This window comes from Vanacampus margaritifer, chromosome 9 (assembly GCF_051991255.1).
Source record: "Vanacampus margaritifer isolate UIUO_Vmar chromosome 9, RoL_Vmar_1.0, whole genome shotgun sequence".
Lineage (NCBI taxonomy): Eukaryota > Metazoa > Chordata > Actinopteri > Syngnathiformes > Syngnathidae > Vanacampus > Vanacampus margaritifer.
This window is the reverse complement of record NC_135440.1, coordinates 15,366,290-15,384,465: the sequence shown is the minus strand read 5'-3', so window position 1 is coordinate 15,384,465 and position 18,176 is coordinate 15,366,290. Positions and strand designations below refer to the sequence as shown.

General features: G+C 43.3%; 2 protein-coding genes and 1 long non-coding RNA gene across 5 annotated transcripts in view; 1 reads left to right on the top strand and 2 right to left on the bottom strand.

Moving 5' to 3' along the window:
• Positions 1–18,176, top strand: part of LOC144058404 (uncharacterized) — a 62,137-nt gene that overhangs the window by 1,500 nt on the left and 42,461 nt on the right. Inside the window, exons 2-3 of one of the 2 annotated variants that reach the window (XR_013295432.1) lie at positions 77–144; positions 17,410–17,500. This is a non-coding gene — a long non-coding RNA (uncharacterized LOC144058404). Of the gene's footprint in view, positions 1–76; positions 145–17,409; positions 17,501–18,176 lie in introns of those variants that run through there. The other variant, XR_013295431.1, reaches the window with a different exon arrangement.
• LOC144058373 (uncharacterized) lies at positions 781–3,155 on the bottom strand. 2 transcript variants are annotated; one of them, XM_077576794.1, is made up of 2 exons: positions 2,963–3,155; positions 781–2,609 (listed from the first exon to the last, which is right to left on the bottom strand). In XM_077576794.1, the coding sequence occupies exon 2, from the start codon at positions 2,572–2,574 to the stop codon at positions 1,162–1,164; it is 1,413 nt and encodes a 470-aa protein (XP_077432920.1). In that variant the 5' UTR covers positions 2,575–2,609; positions 2,963–3,155; the 3' UTR covers positions 781–1,161. The 2 variants fall into 2 exon arrangements, with proteins under 2 accessions (XP_077432920.1, XP_077432921.1); XM_077576795.1 differs by having other exon boundaries at positions 781–2,575.
• On the bottom strand, positions 4,880–11,575 carry LOC144058363 (uncharacterized). The gene is made up of 2 exons (XM_077576783.1): positions 11,195–11,575; positions 4,880–8,054 (listed from the first exon to the last, which is right to left on the bottom strand). Exon 2 carries the CDS (start codon positions 8,039–8,041, stop codon positions 5,174–5,176), a length of 2,868 nt encoding a protein of 955 aa, XP_077432909.1. The 5' UTR covers positions 8,042–8,054; positions 11,195–11,575; the 3' UTR covers positions 4,880–5,173.

Below are 18,176 nucleotides of genomic sequence, written 5' to 3'. Positions count from 1 at the left end.
TAAAATGGCTTTACAGGATAGCGTAAATGGAAATGTCCCCATAAACTACAATTTAAGTGTTCTCGTTGATCCTCAGTTTCGAGATGTTACCAAACGACGACCTCTCCTGGACAAATGAGAAACAACCGGAGATGATTTTCGAGGGTAAGTAAACAATCCATTAGTATGGAAAACAGTTTTTTAAATCTCAACCGGCTTTTCAAATACAATGACAACGGCTTGATATTAGTACTAGTAGTGCCATTAGTACTAAGGACACAAGTTCTACTAGTACTAGCACTTCAGTAGTAATACAAGAAGCGCATAGATGTCAACAAGTGCATTCTGCCTCACCATTAACTTGTAGTTGCCCCTCTAGTACGCCAAAACTGTCCCACGAATGTGCAGGCATATCGTAGCTGGATTTTTTTTTTTTAAATATTACTATTACTAGTACAATAGTTGCTGCACTTGTGTACCAGGTTGTGTTATACTCTTGAGGACAATGAGCGTATTAGGACATCAACCTCAAGCTCAATAAACTATATTGAATAAACGCCACATGCCATTTGCAACCACAAAATGTTATGTCTGGACCCCCTCCCTCTTTATATATACAAATATATAAATGTAAACTTCAACTTTGGAAATGTTCTTCGAAACCCATCAAGTTACATATTGTTAATTCATAAATATTAGCAAAAACTTGGGTTGTGGAATTGCGGGTACTGTTGATAACTTGGACACAAAACTGTAATGAACACAAAAGTCACAACTACATTCAAAAAATTGAAACGCAAGTGCGAATTTGAAAATATAGTTTAATAATACATAAAGTTCACTTAAAAGGAGTCAAAGTAAAATTAAGGAAGTGAATCCTTAAAGCCTACACATTCTGATCACACTACACCGTATTTAGAAAAAAGGAGAAAACTTGTTGCCTCACCTGTCATCTTATCATACATTGGTGGCCTTTGTCATTTCACGCCAATGTCCAAATACACCGGTAAACTTGGAGCATTCATGTGTTCTGTCCTGACAAAACAAAGGGATGCAGCCTGATTCCAATGCATATTTAATTCTATCAAATCTAAACTGGTACACACATACATGTATTTTAAAAAGGAACATTGTACTCCTTTGGAATGAACATATGCAGATGATGTGCGACGTGCAAACTGGTCAAGTTTTAATGGGGACAGATGAGGTGACCTGGTAGATCATTTCAGATGTTTTTTCTTGTCCGGGTTCCACGATGTAACAATCATCTTCCATATCGTCTCCTTTATCCACATTTTCAGAGCGTTCCTCTTTATCAGCAGCGTCTTGTTTGTTGATGTCAGCCGGGAATGTGTGACTCCTCTCGCCGTTCACCCGGGTCACAGCAGCCTTGGACACCGCCACATCCCGCCTGGGCTTGATCATCTTGCCGATGCGGCCGTGTTTGGCCATGAACTCGTCGGCTTTGGGACACTTGTGCCTCTGCAGCATCTGAGTGCTCTCAAAGCCGACGTGGCACACCCGACACTTGAGGTCGGCATCTCCGGGAGACGTCTTGGCAGGTTGGCTCGGGTTTGCGGTGTTCGTAGCGGGTGAGGGCGAATGTGTCCAACTGCTTTTCTGGGGCGCGTTCAGCATGGAATTCTGTTTCAACTGCTGGCAAGGTGAGGCGCGAGCACCCTGAGCGAATTTGCTGTACGTTCGCACGTTGAGATTTTTCAACTGCAGGGCCGAGGTGACTTGAAGCATCTGACTGTTTTTGCTCCCCGCATTGGAATACTTGCGCAGGTTCTGAGTCAGGTCTATTTCCGGGATGGGGCTCTTGTAATTCAGTGGCCTGGATGTAATGAGTTTTAGTTTGGCCGTGGTGCTGGGAGAGTTACACATGTGGAAGCGAGGCATTAACTTCCTGCTGGAAAGCAACAGCCCACATCCAATGCAGCCACAGATTTTATCAGCAATGTGAACACTATTGTGTGAAATGAGCATCCGTTTGGTGATGAAACCCTCACCACATTTACCGCACGTGTACGGCTTCCACTGATTCCACTTGCGGATCGTTTTCACCAGCACCACGGGCTGGTAAATTGTCCAAAGATCCACTGTCGGCGCGCCCTCACCAGAAAACCCACTCTTCGTGTTTAGTCCACCTTGGCCTGCTTGAAAAGATGCCGCCCTGGAGGGATACATGGTAGGCACGCGAGATATCTGTTTCGACATTTTAGAATTTGTTGAAGAAGCTGATGCAGAGGGAGACTGCAATGCGCCGTCCGCTTTCCAGGCAACTTTATCCAACTTTAAGCGTTTCAGCTGCAACTCTTCTTCCATGCGTTTCTCAAATCGACGCTTCATTATCGTTTCGTGATGCATCGCCTGTTGTTGTCCCGGTTCATGCGTGACGTTGTGGCTGAGCATGTCTTCGTACGCAGCAAACTCTGTTCCACAGGAGCAGATGTGACTGGATAGAGGGCACACATGTTCCTCCAAAAAATCCTGGGTTGAAAAGATCTGTTCACAGTTGAAGCAAATCCCTCCGGCCATCAAATCGCCATCTGAACTGCTTTCCTGGGGGTTCTGAAGTCGCTTCATCATCATGCTGAGGATGGAAGAATTTATTTTCAAAGTGGCACCTGTTTAAAAACATTCAAAATACAATTATAAGGTTACTTTTAATAAGACAAGGCTTTTTGAGCCTCCTAATAGAGGAGCACATTAACAGGTTTGATGTTTAACATTCATGAACGCCACTACTGAGCGCAAAAATGCTATTCCAACAGAAAGCAACCTTTAGAGAGAAACAAAACTATCTTCAACGCGTCACAGCGGCTTCAACGTGGATACAAGCATTCTGATTTGTTTGACCAAATGAGTTTGTTGTAACATTTTGTCAGACGCGGACGTTATTTTGATGGGACGTGAGCCTGCTAATGCTAACGTGCTAAGACTAGCCATAACCAGCTAAATGATAACAATATTAGCTTACCTTGGCTGTGAAATCAAAAGTGTCGGCGTAGGATATTTCTACTTTTATCCTCGCCGCAAACAGGACACTCCAGGTCCGGTGTCGTTTACGCGGAGGAAAGCTGTTGTTTCGGCTCACAGGCATAAAGTGAGCAGCATCCGACCACACCATTGGAGAGGAGGGAAAAAAAGAAAAGAAAAGCCACTCCGTCTTCTTCTGCGTATGGCGCCCTTTGCTAACTGTACATCCGGTGTTGACAGGTTTATACTGCCCACTGCTGACGGAATAGAGGCACTACACTTAATGTCATGACTGATACACCAAAAACTAAAATTAAGATAAAACAAAGATTAAATATCCGTAATCAATGCAAAACAGGCTCGTCTGCAACCTCTTTACCAAGCAGTTTTTATATAAAAGTATTTCACTTGACTGAAGCACTACGGCCCCCACCCCTTTAAAACATCATTACCCGACATAGTCAAGTTTAGAAGATAGCCCGAATACGCTGTTTTGAGACGTTGGTTGGGGGAATTTGAAGCTAGCAATGTTTGCATATATGTTAAGAAATCTTTTCAAATCAAACTCCCTGTTTTAATGGAAGTTAATTTAAATGATCCTTTTTGCTTTGCATATGCCTTTAGCTATTTGCTTTGTAAATGTGTTGTGCTTTTTTGAAGCACATCGAAGTGCCTTGTGTTGGTTATATGTGCAATTATTAAAACAAAAAAGGCCTGGCCATGCTTAATTAATTCACTGCCATTGACGAATTTAGACGTAAAAAATTAATTTGAACTACTTGTTATTTACATTTTTTCCCCCACTTTTAACAAGAGTATGAAAACCTAGAAAAAAGTTGTTATTGTACATTTAGAACAGATATAAAATTTGTGATGAATCGTGACTATTGAAGTAATGTGATTATTTAAAATAAAAAAATTTAATCGCCTGACGACCTAATTTATAATAATCTTTTTTTTTTTAAATAATCTTTTTTCAATTTTTTTTTAATAATCTTTTCTTTTTGTTTTTAAAATAATCTTTTTTCAAAAAAAGAAAAGATTATTAAAATTAGGACATCAGGCGATTACATTTTTTTTATTGTAACTAATCGCATTACTTCAATAGTTAACCCATAATTAATCACAAGTTTTATATCTGGTCTAAATGTACAATTTTTTTACCCCAGTCTCTTGTTAACAAAAGTGGAAAAAAAAGTTTAACTAATAGAAGTAGTTAAAATGAATTTTTGACGTCTATAGCCATCAATGGCAGTGAATGAGTTAATATTTTATTTTTGTAGTGTCGATGAATTCTTGAACAATTAATGCCACAAGTATAATTATTGACAGTTGCTATGACATATAAATTATATAATGTAAATGTGGTAATTAGTCACTTTTGAGCTATGTGTACAAGTAGAAATATTTATAGAACGTGTGTTTATAAAATGTATAACAAATGTGATGGCTGTCTCAACAGAATTTGGCCAGTAAGTTAGTAGCCAAATTGTATTTGTCATTATAAAAACTAAGGCTCTATACGCCCTTTTTTCTTCTTCTTCATTTTTCCGAACTCACCCCACCATTAAAAAGTATCTAGTTTACAGAGTTCGGTTTACAACCGTTCGGTTTCAAGGGCAGCAACATAACAAATTTGTGCAGATGGAATATGCCGTAATCCGTCACTATTTGCATTTTGCTATTAATACACAAAACAATCTCTTCTTCAGCTGCCATAACCCATTAAATGTTATATATTGTTTCTTTGCTGGGTCTGTTATCGGCAAAGACTTAAATAATTCAACATATATATATAAAAAAAAATAAAAGTCAGAACCCAAACAAATCCCTATGAATGTTCCATGTATTTCTTACCTGGTTGTAGAATGATTGTGAGATAATTAAACCAAATAGAAGAGAAACAAATACAAAAAAATATGTTAATAAATTGGTATATTTAATAACACCAGAACAAGCTACAGTTCAACTATTTGATTAAATTTGAAGTACAACTATTTACAACTTTGAAACTGAAATACAGGACTTAAATTGACAAAACTACACTTGATTTCACAGCAGCAAACTGCTACAAAACTAAAGGGGTTTTCCTCTTGTGTTACTCCACGTTCCATTTACACCATGAAAAGCAGGTACAAATCAAAAGTGGCATTTTACAATTCCCCATCCACTGCCATACAGTAATAAAAATAAAAAAAACGAATGGAAGATATTAAGTTATCAATTCTGCAGACATGACATTATGCACCCTCCTGCGATGGGTTCTCAGAGATTTCAGACTTGGGTATGAACACTGACAAATATCACATTGATGGGTTTCAGACTGCTTGTGAGTCAGGATGTGTTTCTGCAAACCGTCCACGGTGCTGAACCAACGCAGGCAAACCGGGCAGCGCACGGGCTTGATGACGGGTTTGCAGGCGCCGCTCCTCTGGTGAAACAAAAGACTGACCATGTTGGGGAATTCGGAGGTACAGCGGGAACAGCGGTAAGATTTGGGTGCGTTCTGCGGCCGCCCGCCTTTGCAACGGTCCCAAGATAAGTGCCTTCGAAGGGAACACCGGGTGGCAAACGAATTTCCGCACCGCGCGCAAATCGCCCGCTGCTTTTTGTTGTCGCCGTGCGGGCGCTCGGGAACCGCTTGCTTCCGTGAAGGTTGATGATGCACGGGTGGGGGAGGGGCCTGCTGCGGTTGCTGCGGAGGCGGCTGCTGCTGGATCCGAAGCAACAGGGGTTGTGATCGCTGTGTTTGGAGTCCCTTCAGCAGCTGGTGGTGAGGATGCATGTGGATCTGCAGGTGCACCTCGTAGTCGGCCCAGGAATTCACCGTCTCTCCGCACGTTGGACACGTGTAGGACTCCTGCGCGTGCTTTTGTAGATGCTCCAGCAGGAGTCTCGGGGATGTAAATCCAACCCCGCACTCGCATGTCACCCTCCTGGGCAGCACCGACGGCAGTGACATGATCCCCCAGTTGTTTGCGTCATTATCTGGACTGCCTTTTGCACCGTCGGGCAAATTTTGCTGCAAGGGCTCTCGTGTTGCCGCCCGCTGCATCTGACATCGTCGCCTGTGAACCATCATGTTGTCTTTGCGGTTGAAGCTCCTGCCGCAGACGAAGCAAGGGAACATGGGTTTTGTGCTGCTATTTTGGGAAACGCCGTCATAACCGGCACTGTGCGATGCAGGCGCAGACCCCCGAGGCCTGAACCCGCACAGCCGTAAATGGCGGGCCAGAGTGGACGGCCGGCTGTACGTTTTCTGACACCGGGGACACGGGTAGCGTTTGATCCCGTCTTTGACGAAGTAGCTCAGGTTAGCAATCTCCTTCAACTCGGGGTCAATCTCATCTTCGTTCTGAGAAGAACTAAGCAGCTCCGTGTCATCGTCCAAGGGCATCGTCCACTGGCCTTCGTTGCTGCTGTCGTTAGGAACCGACGTCGCATCTGCGGTGGCGTTTTCCATAACACTTCCAGAGGCGTTCGTCTGCTGGTCCATCGTGGAAGACTGGGACAGAAATGGCGGGAAGCTTTTGGCAAAGCCGCACCACGAATGCTCCGGTAACTCAGACTGCGCCGTAGTAGTAGAGGTCACCTCGACTTTGACCCGAGGGGTTTCGGTGCTGACGGAAACATTATTCACCGTGTGCTCACCTTGACCGTTCCTGTATGCTGAGGCTTTATTATTACTTGACCGTAATGCATGTAGTCTGTCAATGGACGGGTGCATCTCGGGCAGGGCCGCCTTCGGCCCTTGACACTTGTGCTTCTTTAAGTTGTACCTGCGTGCATAGTTGTGCTTGCATACAGGACAGAAGAACGATTTTTTCATATTGTTAAAGCTATGGAATGGCGCAACTTTGGGGACTAGTGGCAATGTACTTGGCAGCTGCGCAGGCTTTTTCACTGATGGAAGGCAGACGTGATTGTCGGTGAAAGGCAGCTTGCCAATAATGAGTTGCTTGCAGCGACGGCAACACTTAATTCTCTCCTTTTTGTGCAAAAAGTGATGTTCAGTTAGTCTGTCAGAGTTCGGAAAGACCCGACGACAGCGGCCACATTGGTATCTCCCAAAAAGAGCGTTATTGCTAGAATCTCGGAGTTTCTGACGAGTTTCGAGAACCACGACGGGCGAGAGCACTTTTGTCAGCGAAACGATCTTCTTCCTGCTGGAGTCGATTATTCGGCTAATGGTGGGAGCTTTTGTCTTTGCGCCGGTCTTTGCCAGCAGTCGTCTTAACTTTGCCACAGAGAGATCATTGATCGGTGCTTCTTCCGTTTCTATGGCCGGCATGATATCAACTGGGATGGCTTCTTGTTTGGGGATAATCATAGCATTACTGGGATTTGGAGATGGAGATGGCGAGGTATGCTTCATGTAGGCTGTTGCTAGGATCTTCATTAATTTGTTATTTTTAGCCACGCGTTCCTCGTTGTCACTGCTGTGGACAGACTGCGAATCCCTCGCAGTCTCTGGCGTCGGCTCAGTACTTGGAGACGTCTGGTCAAGTTGTCCGTCCGTTTTTTGAGAGGCTAAACATGGCTCAGGAGGAGTTGACGGAACCGCTTTGCTCCTTTCCAGTCTTTCGCTGGCTTCCGGCTCCATTTTAACAGGTGGCGATCCTGAAATGGAGGGGCAATTCTGGGACGAATCTTTCAATGACACAGCCGGCCTCGCTTCTGCAGTCAGATTAGGAGTAGCATCAGTCGACACTGTTCCACTTGAGACTGCATTACTATCTGTCGTTTGGAGTGGAGTTAAATGAGAACGGTGCGATTGCTTATGCTGAAGCATTAGACAGAAGTCGTTAAATTCCTCTCCACAATCGCAGATATAGAAAGATTGCGAGGCGCCGTCAGGCAACGCTGGTGGATTGGATGACTTTGGTTTTGCTGTCAAAGCGCCCTGCAGGCTCATGTCGGGCTGGGTCGAAGGAGGCGCGATGACCTTGGGGAGCATCATGTTGGCGTGCGTCGCCTGGTGTACAAGCAAGGCGGACAGTCCGTTGAAGGTTTCCGCACATGCTACGCAACGATAGATTTTGGAGGATGGTGGCCCACTGCCCTGGAGCCCAAGCATCATGGCCTGTGCTTTCCTGTAAATACCACAGAAAAAGGCATGTCAATGGATACTGCAAACAACTTTCACTTTCAAGACTTAAAGTTTCCTAATGTATTTAGAAACAATTTTCAAAATTCACTTGACAAGGTATTTAAGATGATCCACTGTACTTGAAGCTCACACTAGTTCGGTTTCCATCCACCCATTTTTCACTCTTGAATTTTTCAAAATAAAACCGAATGCAAACGCTAGAAATTCGAAAAAAGGGCCCAAAATTCGCAAAAAAAGTTTTTATGCTTGGAGGGGGGTGATTTTGAAGCATATTGAAAAAAGGAAAATGCGAATTTTGGCTATGGAAACAGGTTTTGCGAATAAACGCTGCCAACGTCGCACGTTTTGACCGGATATCACGTCACATGTGCGTTTGTAGTCACAAAGCAATGGCGGCCGATAATGTAAGGTATGTTTGGGGGGGACAACGAAACAGAATTTTTTGGGGGAATTAATTAAAGAAGCGAATATTAATGCAATTTTAGATGGAAAACAGCAAAGAAACTCTACGGTTTATCAAGAATTACAAAAGCTAACTCATACAACTTTCCTGTCTTTCTTCTTCATCTTTTAAATCACTGGTGGATACCATCTCTATGGTGTATACCGCCACCTACAGCGGCGGAGTCCCCTCTCAATATTGGCAAAAGAAGAACAGATGGAAACGGGCATAAGTCGCATGTCCGTTTTGCGCATTTTCAGTCAATTTGCTTAAAATATTCAAAACAATTGGATGGAAACATGACTACTATTGCTAAGATATAAAGAGAGGTGGGCACTTCCGTCTCTTGAAGGATGCCCACGTTTTCAGCGTATGCTTTATGACGCGAGGAAGAAGAGATGAAGGAAATGACCATAAACATGTTCATACCAATTGTTAAAAAGGAAATTTGACAGAAAGGCAGAAAAGTCTTCAAATGTATGAAAAACAGTCTGAAAAAACACACACAAAAAAATAATAAAAATAAATCCAAAACCAGAAGACGAAAGTGGAAGAAAATGAATCTCAAAGGTCTTGGATGCTGCATATTTTCTGTTATGGTAGAGCTCTAATTAGCTCTTGGGCCCTCAGTACATTAGACTAACACTAGCACACTGTTTCGTTCATAATCATGTTTAAAGGTTTTGCGACTCCAGACAAATGTTGTTATTTATTTGAACTAAAATGGCCCTGCACTACGTAAACAGACAGTAAACAGCAGTAAATTTTTACTAATGGTTCTACGTACACTGGTGACACGCAGGGGCTGTTCTAAAAATAGCTCACAAGTGATCATTTGAAAATGTAAACAATGGAAGAGATTTATAGAAATAACATGTTGCGTATTGGTATTTATCCTAATTATTAAGATAAATTATGAATAGGGATGTTCAATAACACTTCTTTTCAGCATTCAACTTGAGTAGTCACTAATACCGATACCACTAGTAATTTTGATACATAAAATATCCCTAAAAAACAATTTGTAATTTTGATACATGAAATATCCCTAAAAGAAGCAATGACAGATAATTTTGAAGAAAGACCAATATATCCGGTCTGGTATTGGCCCGATACCTGTTATTTAAACTCTATCATTCCTAATAATTACTTTAATCAGCGTCTTCACATAAATTCATGTAATTAATTAGTAAGAACAACTAGGGCTGTCACAAAAAAATATTTTCAGAATTCATTAGCCTACCAATTACTCGTCTAATTGCCCTGCCCCGAATTTCATGGAAGAAATTTCTGTCAACCAATTTTTGTGGTCAATATGGCAGATTCTTCCCACAGTCCTAATAACAACATAACAATTACATATAATTTGAGCAAATTTGTCACATCAGAAGTGTGTATTAAATTGGTAGCCTTTCACATGAATTAACTGCCAAGAAGTAGCTCTCAGATTCAAAAAGGTTTGTGATCCCTGCTTTAAAATGTAAAAAAAAATAAAAAGGGTCATGAACATCTGTAACAGGGATTCATGTTTACGAAACGCTTTTGTCATTAAAGGCAGTGATTCACTCTTTATATGTTCTCTTTGAGAGCGGTTAGCATTTTTTTTTTTTAACATCCTGACATAAATCGTGTTCAACCTTGATGGGACCATTGCATGCAAAACAATATTAGGTTCCATGTTTTCTATATTTAAGGATAATGCCCTGGCCATGGCTTGCTGGAGTCCCAAAGCTTTAGGAATGGCTTTGTAACCCTTTTTGGGTCATTTTGCTGCATTTATTAATTTATATTTCCCTGGGGTCTGGGGGTACTAAGGCTTTGGTGTCCCGGATGAAAAAGCAACACTTTCCAAAATACAAAATATGTGGTTGACGCATGACAACTTCATAAATAATATCACCATTTAAAAATGCATTTTATGTTTACTTGGGTTGCCTTTATGACATTTTTTTGCTGATCTTGCTAATATGAAAGTGAGGACAACTATGTTAAGAAAATAGTTTTCACATCTAATCCGTGTGAAAGGCATGCCATGTGCTGCTGTTATGCAACGCTCCTATCATTCAATTCCCTTGATATTTATACCTCGCTCATTAAATTGATTTTGAAGCCCTGCTTGCATTGAAACAAATCGTTATATCTTCAGTGTGCCAAAGTGAGTTTTAAAATCACAACCACCTCTCATTCGATTAGCATTTTTGTTTTGGTTTGTACCTGAGCTCTTGTTTACTTATGCATAACAACGCACATGCATAACACGCATATCATGCTTTGGAGATTCCCTAAAAAGGCAACTTCGTAAACACCAAAACATAAACGACTGCCAATGTGTGCAGTAAATACTGTTATAAGGAAATACGAATTAAAATACAGGCTAGGCTCATGCTAAACGACTTCACTATGATACGGTGCGGCTACTTCGCTAAATAACGTAGCTATGCTAACAAGAATGCTAAATTCAACGCATGGTATGGTTTGGCGATCTTAAAACACACACACACACACTAGCTTCACGCAAAGCTCGTGCACTTGCTCGGAAGGTGGGAGCTAAGCGAGGGTGGGGGTGGCTGGCCATGCTCCCGGGAGAGGCCACACAAACAACGGATATTAGCGGGCGAGCTCCCGCGGTCTTCTCTCCGGAGTTTTTTCCCCCCTCTTCTCTGCACCGTTTAAACACTAACCTTGTCACACAAGCTCCGGGTCCGAAGCCTTTGAGGTGGGCACAAAAGGAAAGCGAGTATCACTGCGAGGATCCGAAGACATCTGTCCACGCAGATGCACGAACTCCCAGAAACGCGCTTGCACCGCGAACGAATGTGCAAAGAGGAGGAAGAGGAAGAAGAAAAGGAGGAGGGGGAGGAGGAGGAGGACGAGAAGGTAGCAACCGCGTCCAGCTGTGGGCTAGAGCAAAGGGTCTATGGAGCCAACACGGGCGCATGCGCAGTAGACACGCCTGCAGTGAAAACGCCTCTGCTCCGGGAAATCTTGGTCACGTGATTCCCCTGGCAGCCACTAGACCGCCCAATATTGCACTGTGCAGAACCAGTGAAGACTAGACTAGCAATGCACAAACAGATGGCATGAGTGTATTTGTGTGCCAAATCAACCATTTTATTTCATCATACACCAAAGGAGGCAGCACGGGGAATGGGTAGGGTAGGCTAGCACATCTGCCTCCCAGTTCTGAGGTTGTTTTAAGTCTCAGCTTGGTGTCATGCACATTTTTGTCCCTGAGCGACTGGCTGGTCAAAGGTCCATGGTGTCCCTGACAATCATCCATCCATCTATATCTATAGGCTGGCTACTGCTTATCCTGTTCAGGGTCATGGGGAGCTGGAATCTATCCCATCTGATTTAGGACTGTAAAAGTGGACTACAGCCTGGACTGGTTGCTAGTCAGTCACAGCCACAGGCCACTTAGAAACAGACAACCATTCACTCTCATTCACACTGTCACTGAGTGGGAACTAAACCCAAGCCAAAGTCCGTTGAATAAACCACTACACATTTGATCTCCATTCCATTCTATTCCAATCCTAGCTATCAAAGGTTCCAAAAATTCAACCCATATCATTTTTCTGGTTGGAGATTATGGGCACGGTAGTACTACTGTAATTTGTCTCATTTCTATGGCGTAGTACAGTTTAGTTCATTTGATACAGTACATCAAAATCACTTTATGAACCTTTAAGACTTGTACTTACGGTTAACAAAAAATATATATATTATTCATAAACTGTGGGCGTGGCGGGGAATGTTAGATTGTAGCCAAATTATTGATTGGCTCCTGACTTGTCAATCACACTTCTTAGGCGTGTGTGCCCCGAGTACTTAGCTTGCGTAGGCCTCTAGCGTAACAGTGTTTACCAGAAGCGTAGCGTCTTCCTACTGTCGCTAGAACCTCACGTGTGTTCAAAGTCAACCAACAATGGCGGAGAAGGATACAGGACCACCAAAAGACCGTTTTTGAGGTTACTGAACGGAGAAGACAAGGACTGAAAGAGCGAAGCCAAACAAAAATCATTTTCAGTGATGGCTTGTGCTAAAGCAGCAGAGAGGTCTGAAGACGGATGCTTTGGTCGCTTAGTTTCTTCTGGACAGATAACTTGAGTTTTCTTTTTGATTTAGAACGATCCTTTATGAAGCTTGTTAAACAGGTAAAGTTGTATAATGACACAAAAGTCAAGGGAGTTCAACGGTTTGTTTATTGATGCTACGTTTCTTACGTAAAAAGCAGGGGGGTGAGGGGGGCGGGGTTTACGCATGCACACTATTGAGGAAACCACAAACAGCTGTTGGTCTACTCGTTCGCCGCAGAATCCTCTCCAATACCTTTAAGACATAGGTGTCATAGCTGCTAGACCTGTCCTGCAGGTTTTGGAGGTTTCCCTCTTCCAACACAAGTTGATTCCAATCAGCAGGGTCATTATCAGGCATATGCAGAGCTTGCTGATGAGCTGATCATATATCAGCTGTGTTGGAGAACGGAAACATCCAAAACCTGCAGGACTGCGGCCCTCCAAGACCGGAGTTTGACACCTATGCTTTAAGGTCTCAAACACAACAAGCTACCGGTTAGCGAATGTGACTAACGTTTGGCTGATTGTCGCGTCTGCCAAATATTGGCCTGGTACTTTCTCTGCAGCTTCGGGCGCGATGGTAGTCAGTATTCCTCACTCCAAAAAAAGGAACGGAAACTTTTGGAAGCTCTATGAGCTTGGTGACCGCTCCTGAATCATGCTGTTGGTCTTCAGTTTCTTTGTCCAGGTGGTCTTGGCCAGATGTCTTAAATATACGTGCAATGAGATCTTCATAAAGTGAAAATAAGTAAATCCTTCTTTGGATGCTTTTCACTTAGCCAGTTGCCACTCCAGTTTCTTGTCTCGTGCAACGACTAAGCCTACCTAGCTAACCAATCAGAATAATCAAATATCGCAGACGTGTTGGAGGGAAAAAAAAACTGCCCGCCGTCAGTGCGAGCCACACCTGCCTGGCAGATGGCGTTCACCGACGGCGACGACCGACTATCCGATGGCTGATTTCAGCTATGTACGTTCACACTTTAATGAGAACAAGAGGTATCAAAAATAGATGAATGTTTAGTTAGTTTAGAGACAAAGAAACAAACAGGGGGGCTGATGACACGTTTCTGGCAAACAATAGGTTAGCTCAGATGGATGAAGTCAATTTTTTGGCACTTCCATTCCATCCATTTTCTATAACGACCTACCGTGTTTACAGCCGCGGGGAGCTGGAGTCGATCCCATCTGACCTCATGCGAAAGGCAGACGACACTCTGGACTGCTCACCAATCAGAGCACATAGCAACAGACACGCAGTCAGAAAAATCAGCTAGACTACACCCTCTCCATGACCTCAATACCATTCCAAGCTGTAAAAAATTCAAAAACCACCACATTTGAATGGAATGGTTGTTTGTCTATATGTGCTCGGCAGTTGGCTGCAACAGGTCACAGGTTTACTTGGCCTCTCCACCAATTAGCTGGGATGGGCTCCAGTTACCTGCCACTCAAAAGGATAAAAAGACCTTTAGAAAATGGATGGATGGAGATTTAGTTTGGAGAGAAACAGATGCCAGGGTGGTAAAGCGATGTTTCAGCCATTTTTTATCATCTCTTATCCTGTCCAGGATCTTGATGAGCTGGAGTATAATGGACTATATGCCACGGAGGAGGCGGGACTTCCGACTTCCGGGTTTTCACCCATCAATTTTGTTTCTGTTTCCGGTTTGCGACGTGTGGGCCGCGTCCCACTACTTGCGCTTCCGCCTTTGTGCCCCTCGGTTGCGCGTTCCCGTCGATATTTGCACTTTCCTAAAAGCAATTTACACTTTGAATTGTAATTTAAATTTATGCTATCTATTTTTTTAAAAAAAAACACACTTTGAATTGAAAATCTGTTAATTTTTGCTACTTACTTTCAATAAAGATTATACATATTTGAAAATATCTCTTGCTTTTCCAATCACCTCTTGTAAAAATCCACTTTAAAAAAGTGAGCAACAACAACAAATGAAACTTTTCAGAATCAGGCATTTTAGTCCGCAACAATCATAAAAAATGCCCACGGAATTCTTTAAACAGAAAAAGTGCACAACAACAACAAAAAATTTGCAACTTTTGGAAAAATTGGCCAAACTGCTTTAAGTCCAATGTGATGTTTTCAGTCAGTAATGGTTTGAGGAGCCATGTCATATGCTGGTGTGGGTTCTTGATCTACCAGGACATTTTAGAGCACTTTATGCTTCCCGCTGCCGCTAAGCTTTTGGGAGACAATCAATTGATTTTCCAGCAGTATTTGGCACCTGCCCACAAAGTATAAACTCCCAAAACCCGGTTTAATAGCCATGGAATAACAGTACTTGATTGGCTAGCAAATTCACCTGACTTGAACCCCATTGAAAACGTATGGGGTGTTATCAAGAGAAAGAAGGAACAGAAAATCCTGAAATGCAGACAATCTGAAGGCCAATATCAAAGCATCAATAATAACACTTGAACTGTGCCAAAGGCTTATCGTGTCCATACCACGCCACCTTGATGCGGTAATTAATGCAAAAGGAGGCCCAACAAAGTACTGAAGGCATAGCACAATACCACTTTTCAGAAGACAAACATTTCTGTATTAAATACACTTTTTTGTTGGTCACATGAAATATAAACATTTTGTCAACACACTGGATTTTTTAAATTATCAAAATTGAAACAAATAAATGCTTGAAATATTTCACTTGAAATTAAAGTTAAAAAAAAAAACAATTTCACTGTGGGAAAAAAAAACAAATCCACCCTTTTTTTGAACACTTATCTGGAGTTGGGTTGCAGGGGCAGCATCTTTAGCAGGGAAGCCCAGACTTTCTCTCCCTAGCCACTTCCTCTCGCTCCTCCGGGGCATTTGAAAGTGTTCCCAGGTCAACCGAGAGATTCTCTCCAGCGTGTCCGGGGTTGTCCCTTGGGTCTGCTGCTGGTGGGACATGCCCCGAAACTCTTCAGGGAGACGTCCAGGAGAATCTTAACCAGATGCCCAAGCCACCTCAGCTTGCTCCTCTCAATGTGGATGAGCAGCGGCTTGTCTCAGAGTCCGTACCGGATGACCCAGCTTCTCACCTTATCTCTAAGGGAGAGCAGGGACACCCTGGGGAGTAAACTCTTTTCCGTCGCTTGTATCTTGGATCTTGTTCTTTTGGTCACGACCCAGTTAGTGAGAGTAGGAACGTAAATCACCTGGTAAATCGAGAGTTCCGCCATTCGGCTCAACTCCTTGACCAACCCATACAGAGCCTGCATCATAGCAGACGCTACACCGATCCCCCTGTCGATCTCCCGCTCCATCATACCCTCAACACCCAAAGAGTGCACTCCACCCTTTTCCAACTAACGATTGATTTGAATCCCAAATGCTTCACACTCAGCTGTGAACCGCCCCAGTGAGAGTTGGAGATCAGAACAAGAAGAAGCCAAGAGCACCACATAAGATGTAAAAAGCAGAGATGCAATGCAGTGCCTAGAAATTCTGTCCATAAAGAGTATGAACAGAATTGATGACAACGGGTGGCCTTGGCGTAGTCCAACCCTCACTGGAAACAAATCAGATTTACCGCCGGCAATGCGGAATAAAATCTGACATCAGTGATACAGGGACCGGGCGGACCGGGCAGACCGGGTACGGTACCCCATACTCCCGAAGCACCCCCTAGAGAACTCCCCGAAGGACACTGTCAAACGCTTTATTCAAGTCCACAAAACATGTGGACTGGTTGGTCCCTACGAAGAGCTTGTCCATTGTTCCACCGCCGGGACGAAAACCACATTGCCCCGCCCGCAACCCCCCTTCAATCCGACTTCCTGAAAGAACCTCCTCTCAAGCACCCCTGAGTAGACCTTACCAGGGAAGCTGAGGAGTATGATTCCTCTTGTAGTTGGAACACACCCTCCAGTCCCCCTTTTTGCAAAGGTCTGCCAATCCAAAGACAGTCGCCAATGTCCATGCATGTCAACTAGGACAACCCCACAACATCCAGAGCCCTTAGGAACCCCTGGCCGATCTCATCCACCCCCGGGGCCTTGCCACTGAGCAGTTTTCCAACAACTTTGGTGACTTTGACCCCCCGAGACAGAACAGGCCACCGAAGAGTCTCCAGACTCTGCTTCCTCAAAGGAAAGCATGTCGGTGGAATTTAGGTCTTCGAAGTATCCCCCCACCGATTCATGATGTCTCGAGTTGAGGTCAGCAGTGCCCCCTCATCTCCACCAGCAAGTTGTTAATAAATCGGGTCACGAAATATTGAAATGGACTTTCCCTCAATATTATGAATTTTTGGCACCCACCTTCACATGTAATTTATTACCATGGAACAAAACTGGAATTACGATATTTTGTCTTCAGCATACAGCAAAAAACAAAGGAATTGACCTTGTTGTTCCAACTTTCGTGCTCTTGTGCTGTAGCGACGAACTGTGCTAACTGCTTTTCTTAAGTGTTCCTGAGCTTATGTGGCAACATCCTTTACACTTGATGCTTTACGTGCAGCAATTTATGAATTTTCTGCTGAAATTATGGATTTTGTGAGATGATGGAATACCGAAATTCCTTGCAACTGTACATCAAGAGACGTTCTTAAACTACTGGGAATGGTAACCGACAGTTATTCACAAAGTGACTTACCTTTTCCCCATTAGCGTGTTCACTTGCAGAGTGCTCCAAACAGGTGTTTCTTTTGTTGCCCATCTCAGGCTCATCAGAATATATGTTACAAGCATCAAATTCAAAATGTGTGAATATTTGCAAAATTTGGATTGGCTTTAACATTAGAAATCTTGTCTTTGCAGTGTATTTACATAAATATAGGATGAAATTGATGTGAAATTCATTGCAGTTTTTGCTTCGGCGACTGCCCAACCTACGTTCCACTTGGCCTGCCGGTACCCATCAGCTGGCTCCAGATTTCCACAGGACACAAAGGTCCAATAGGACTCCTCCTTCAGCTTGACGGCATTTCTTTTTGCTGGTATCCACCATTGGGTCCGAGGGCGACCACAGCTCCAGTCAGCCGCCTCAACCATAGAGGCGCGCAAAAGGGTCCACTCAATGTCCCCGGTCCCAGGATGTGGCAGGGTTCTTGCAGGAAACGCCAAGTTTAATTTGAGTCCTTTTTAGACAATTATGCCCCAAATTTTTTTTAGACCAACAACACTTCCCATGGTATCTACTAAACAAGGGATTCTGCTAGACCATAGGTTTCAAACTCTGGTCCTAAAGGTTGCAGTCTAGCATGATGATTTAGGGGTTTCCCTTCAACACACCTCACTCACATCATCAGGATCATTATCAGGCTCCTGCAGAGAATCAGGTGTGTTGGAGGAAGAAAACATCTATAACATGCAAAACTGCGACTCTGGAGGACGATGTGCTAGATGTTCCCAGAGACCTTCACAATGGGTTCTTTGCAAAACGCTTTTTCCTGAACTCAACAGCACTCCTTCCTTTCCTGTCTTTATGAGTGGACAAGCTGATTAATCTTGGTGTGCCTGACCTCAGTAACCACAATAGCAATGGCCAGACACACCTGGATTAATCAGTTTGTCCACTCAGGAAAGACAGGAAACAAAGGACTGGTATCAAGTTTAGGAAGTAAAAGAGCCT

Excerpts from the sequence above, each read along its gene's own strand:
- LOC144058373 (XM_077576794.1), bottom strand. The coding sequence starts at position 2,574 with ATGATGATGAAGCGACTTCAGAACCCCCAGGAAAGCAGTTCAGATGGC.
- LOC144058363 (XM_077576783.1), bottom strand. The coding sequence starts at position 8,041 with ATGATGCTTGGGCTCCAGGGCAGTGGGCCACCATCCTCCAAAATCTAT.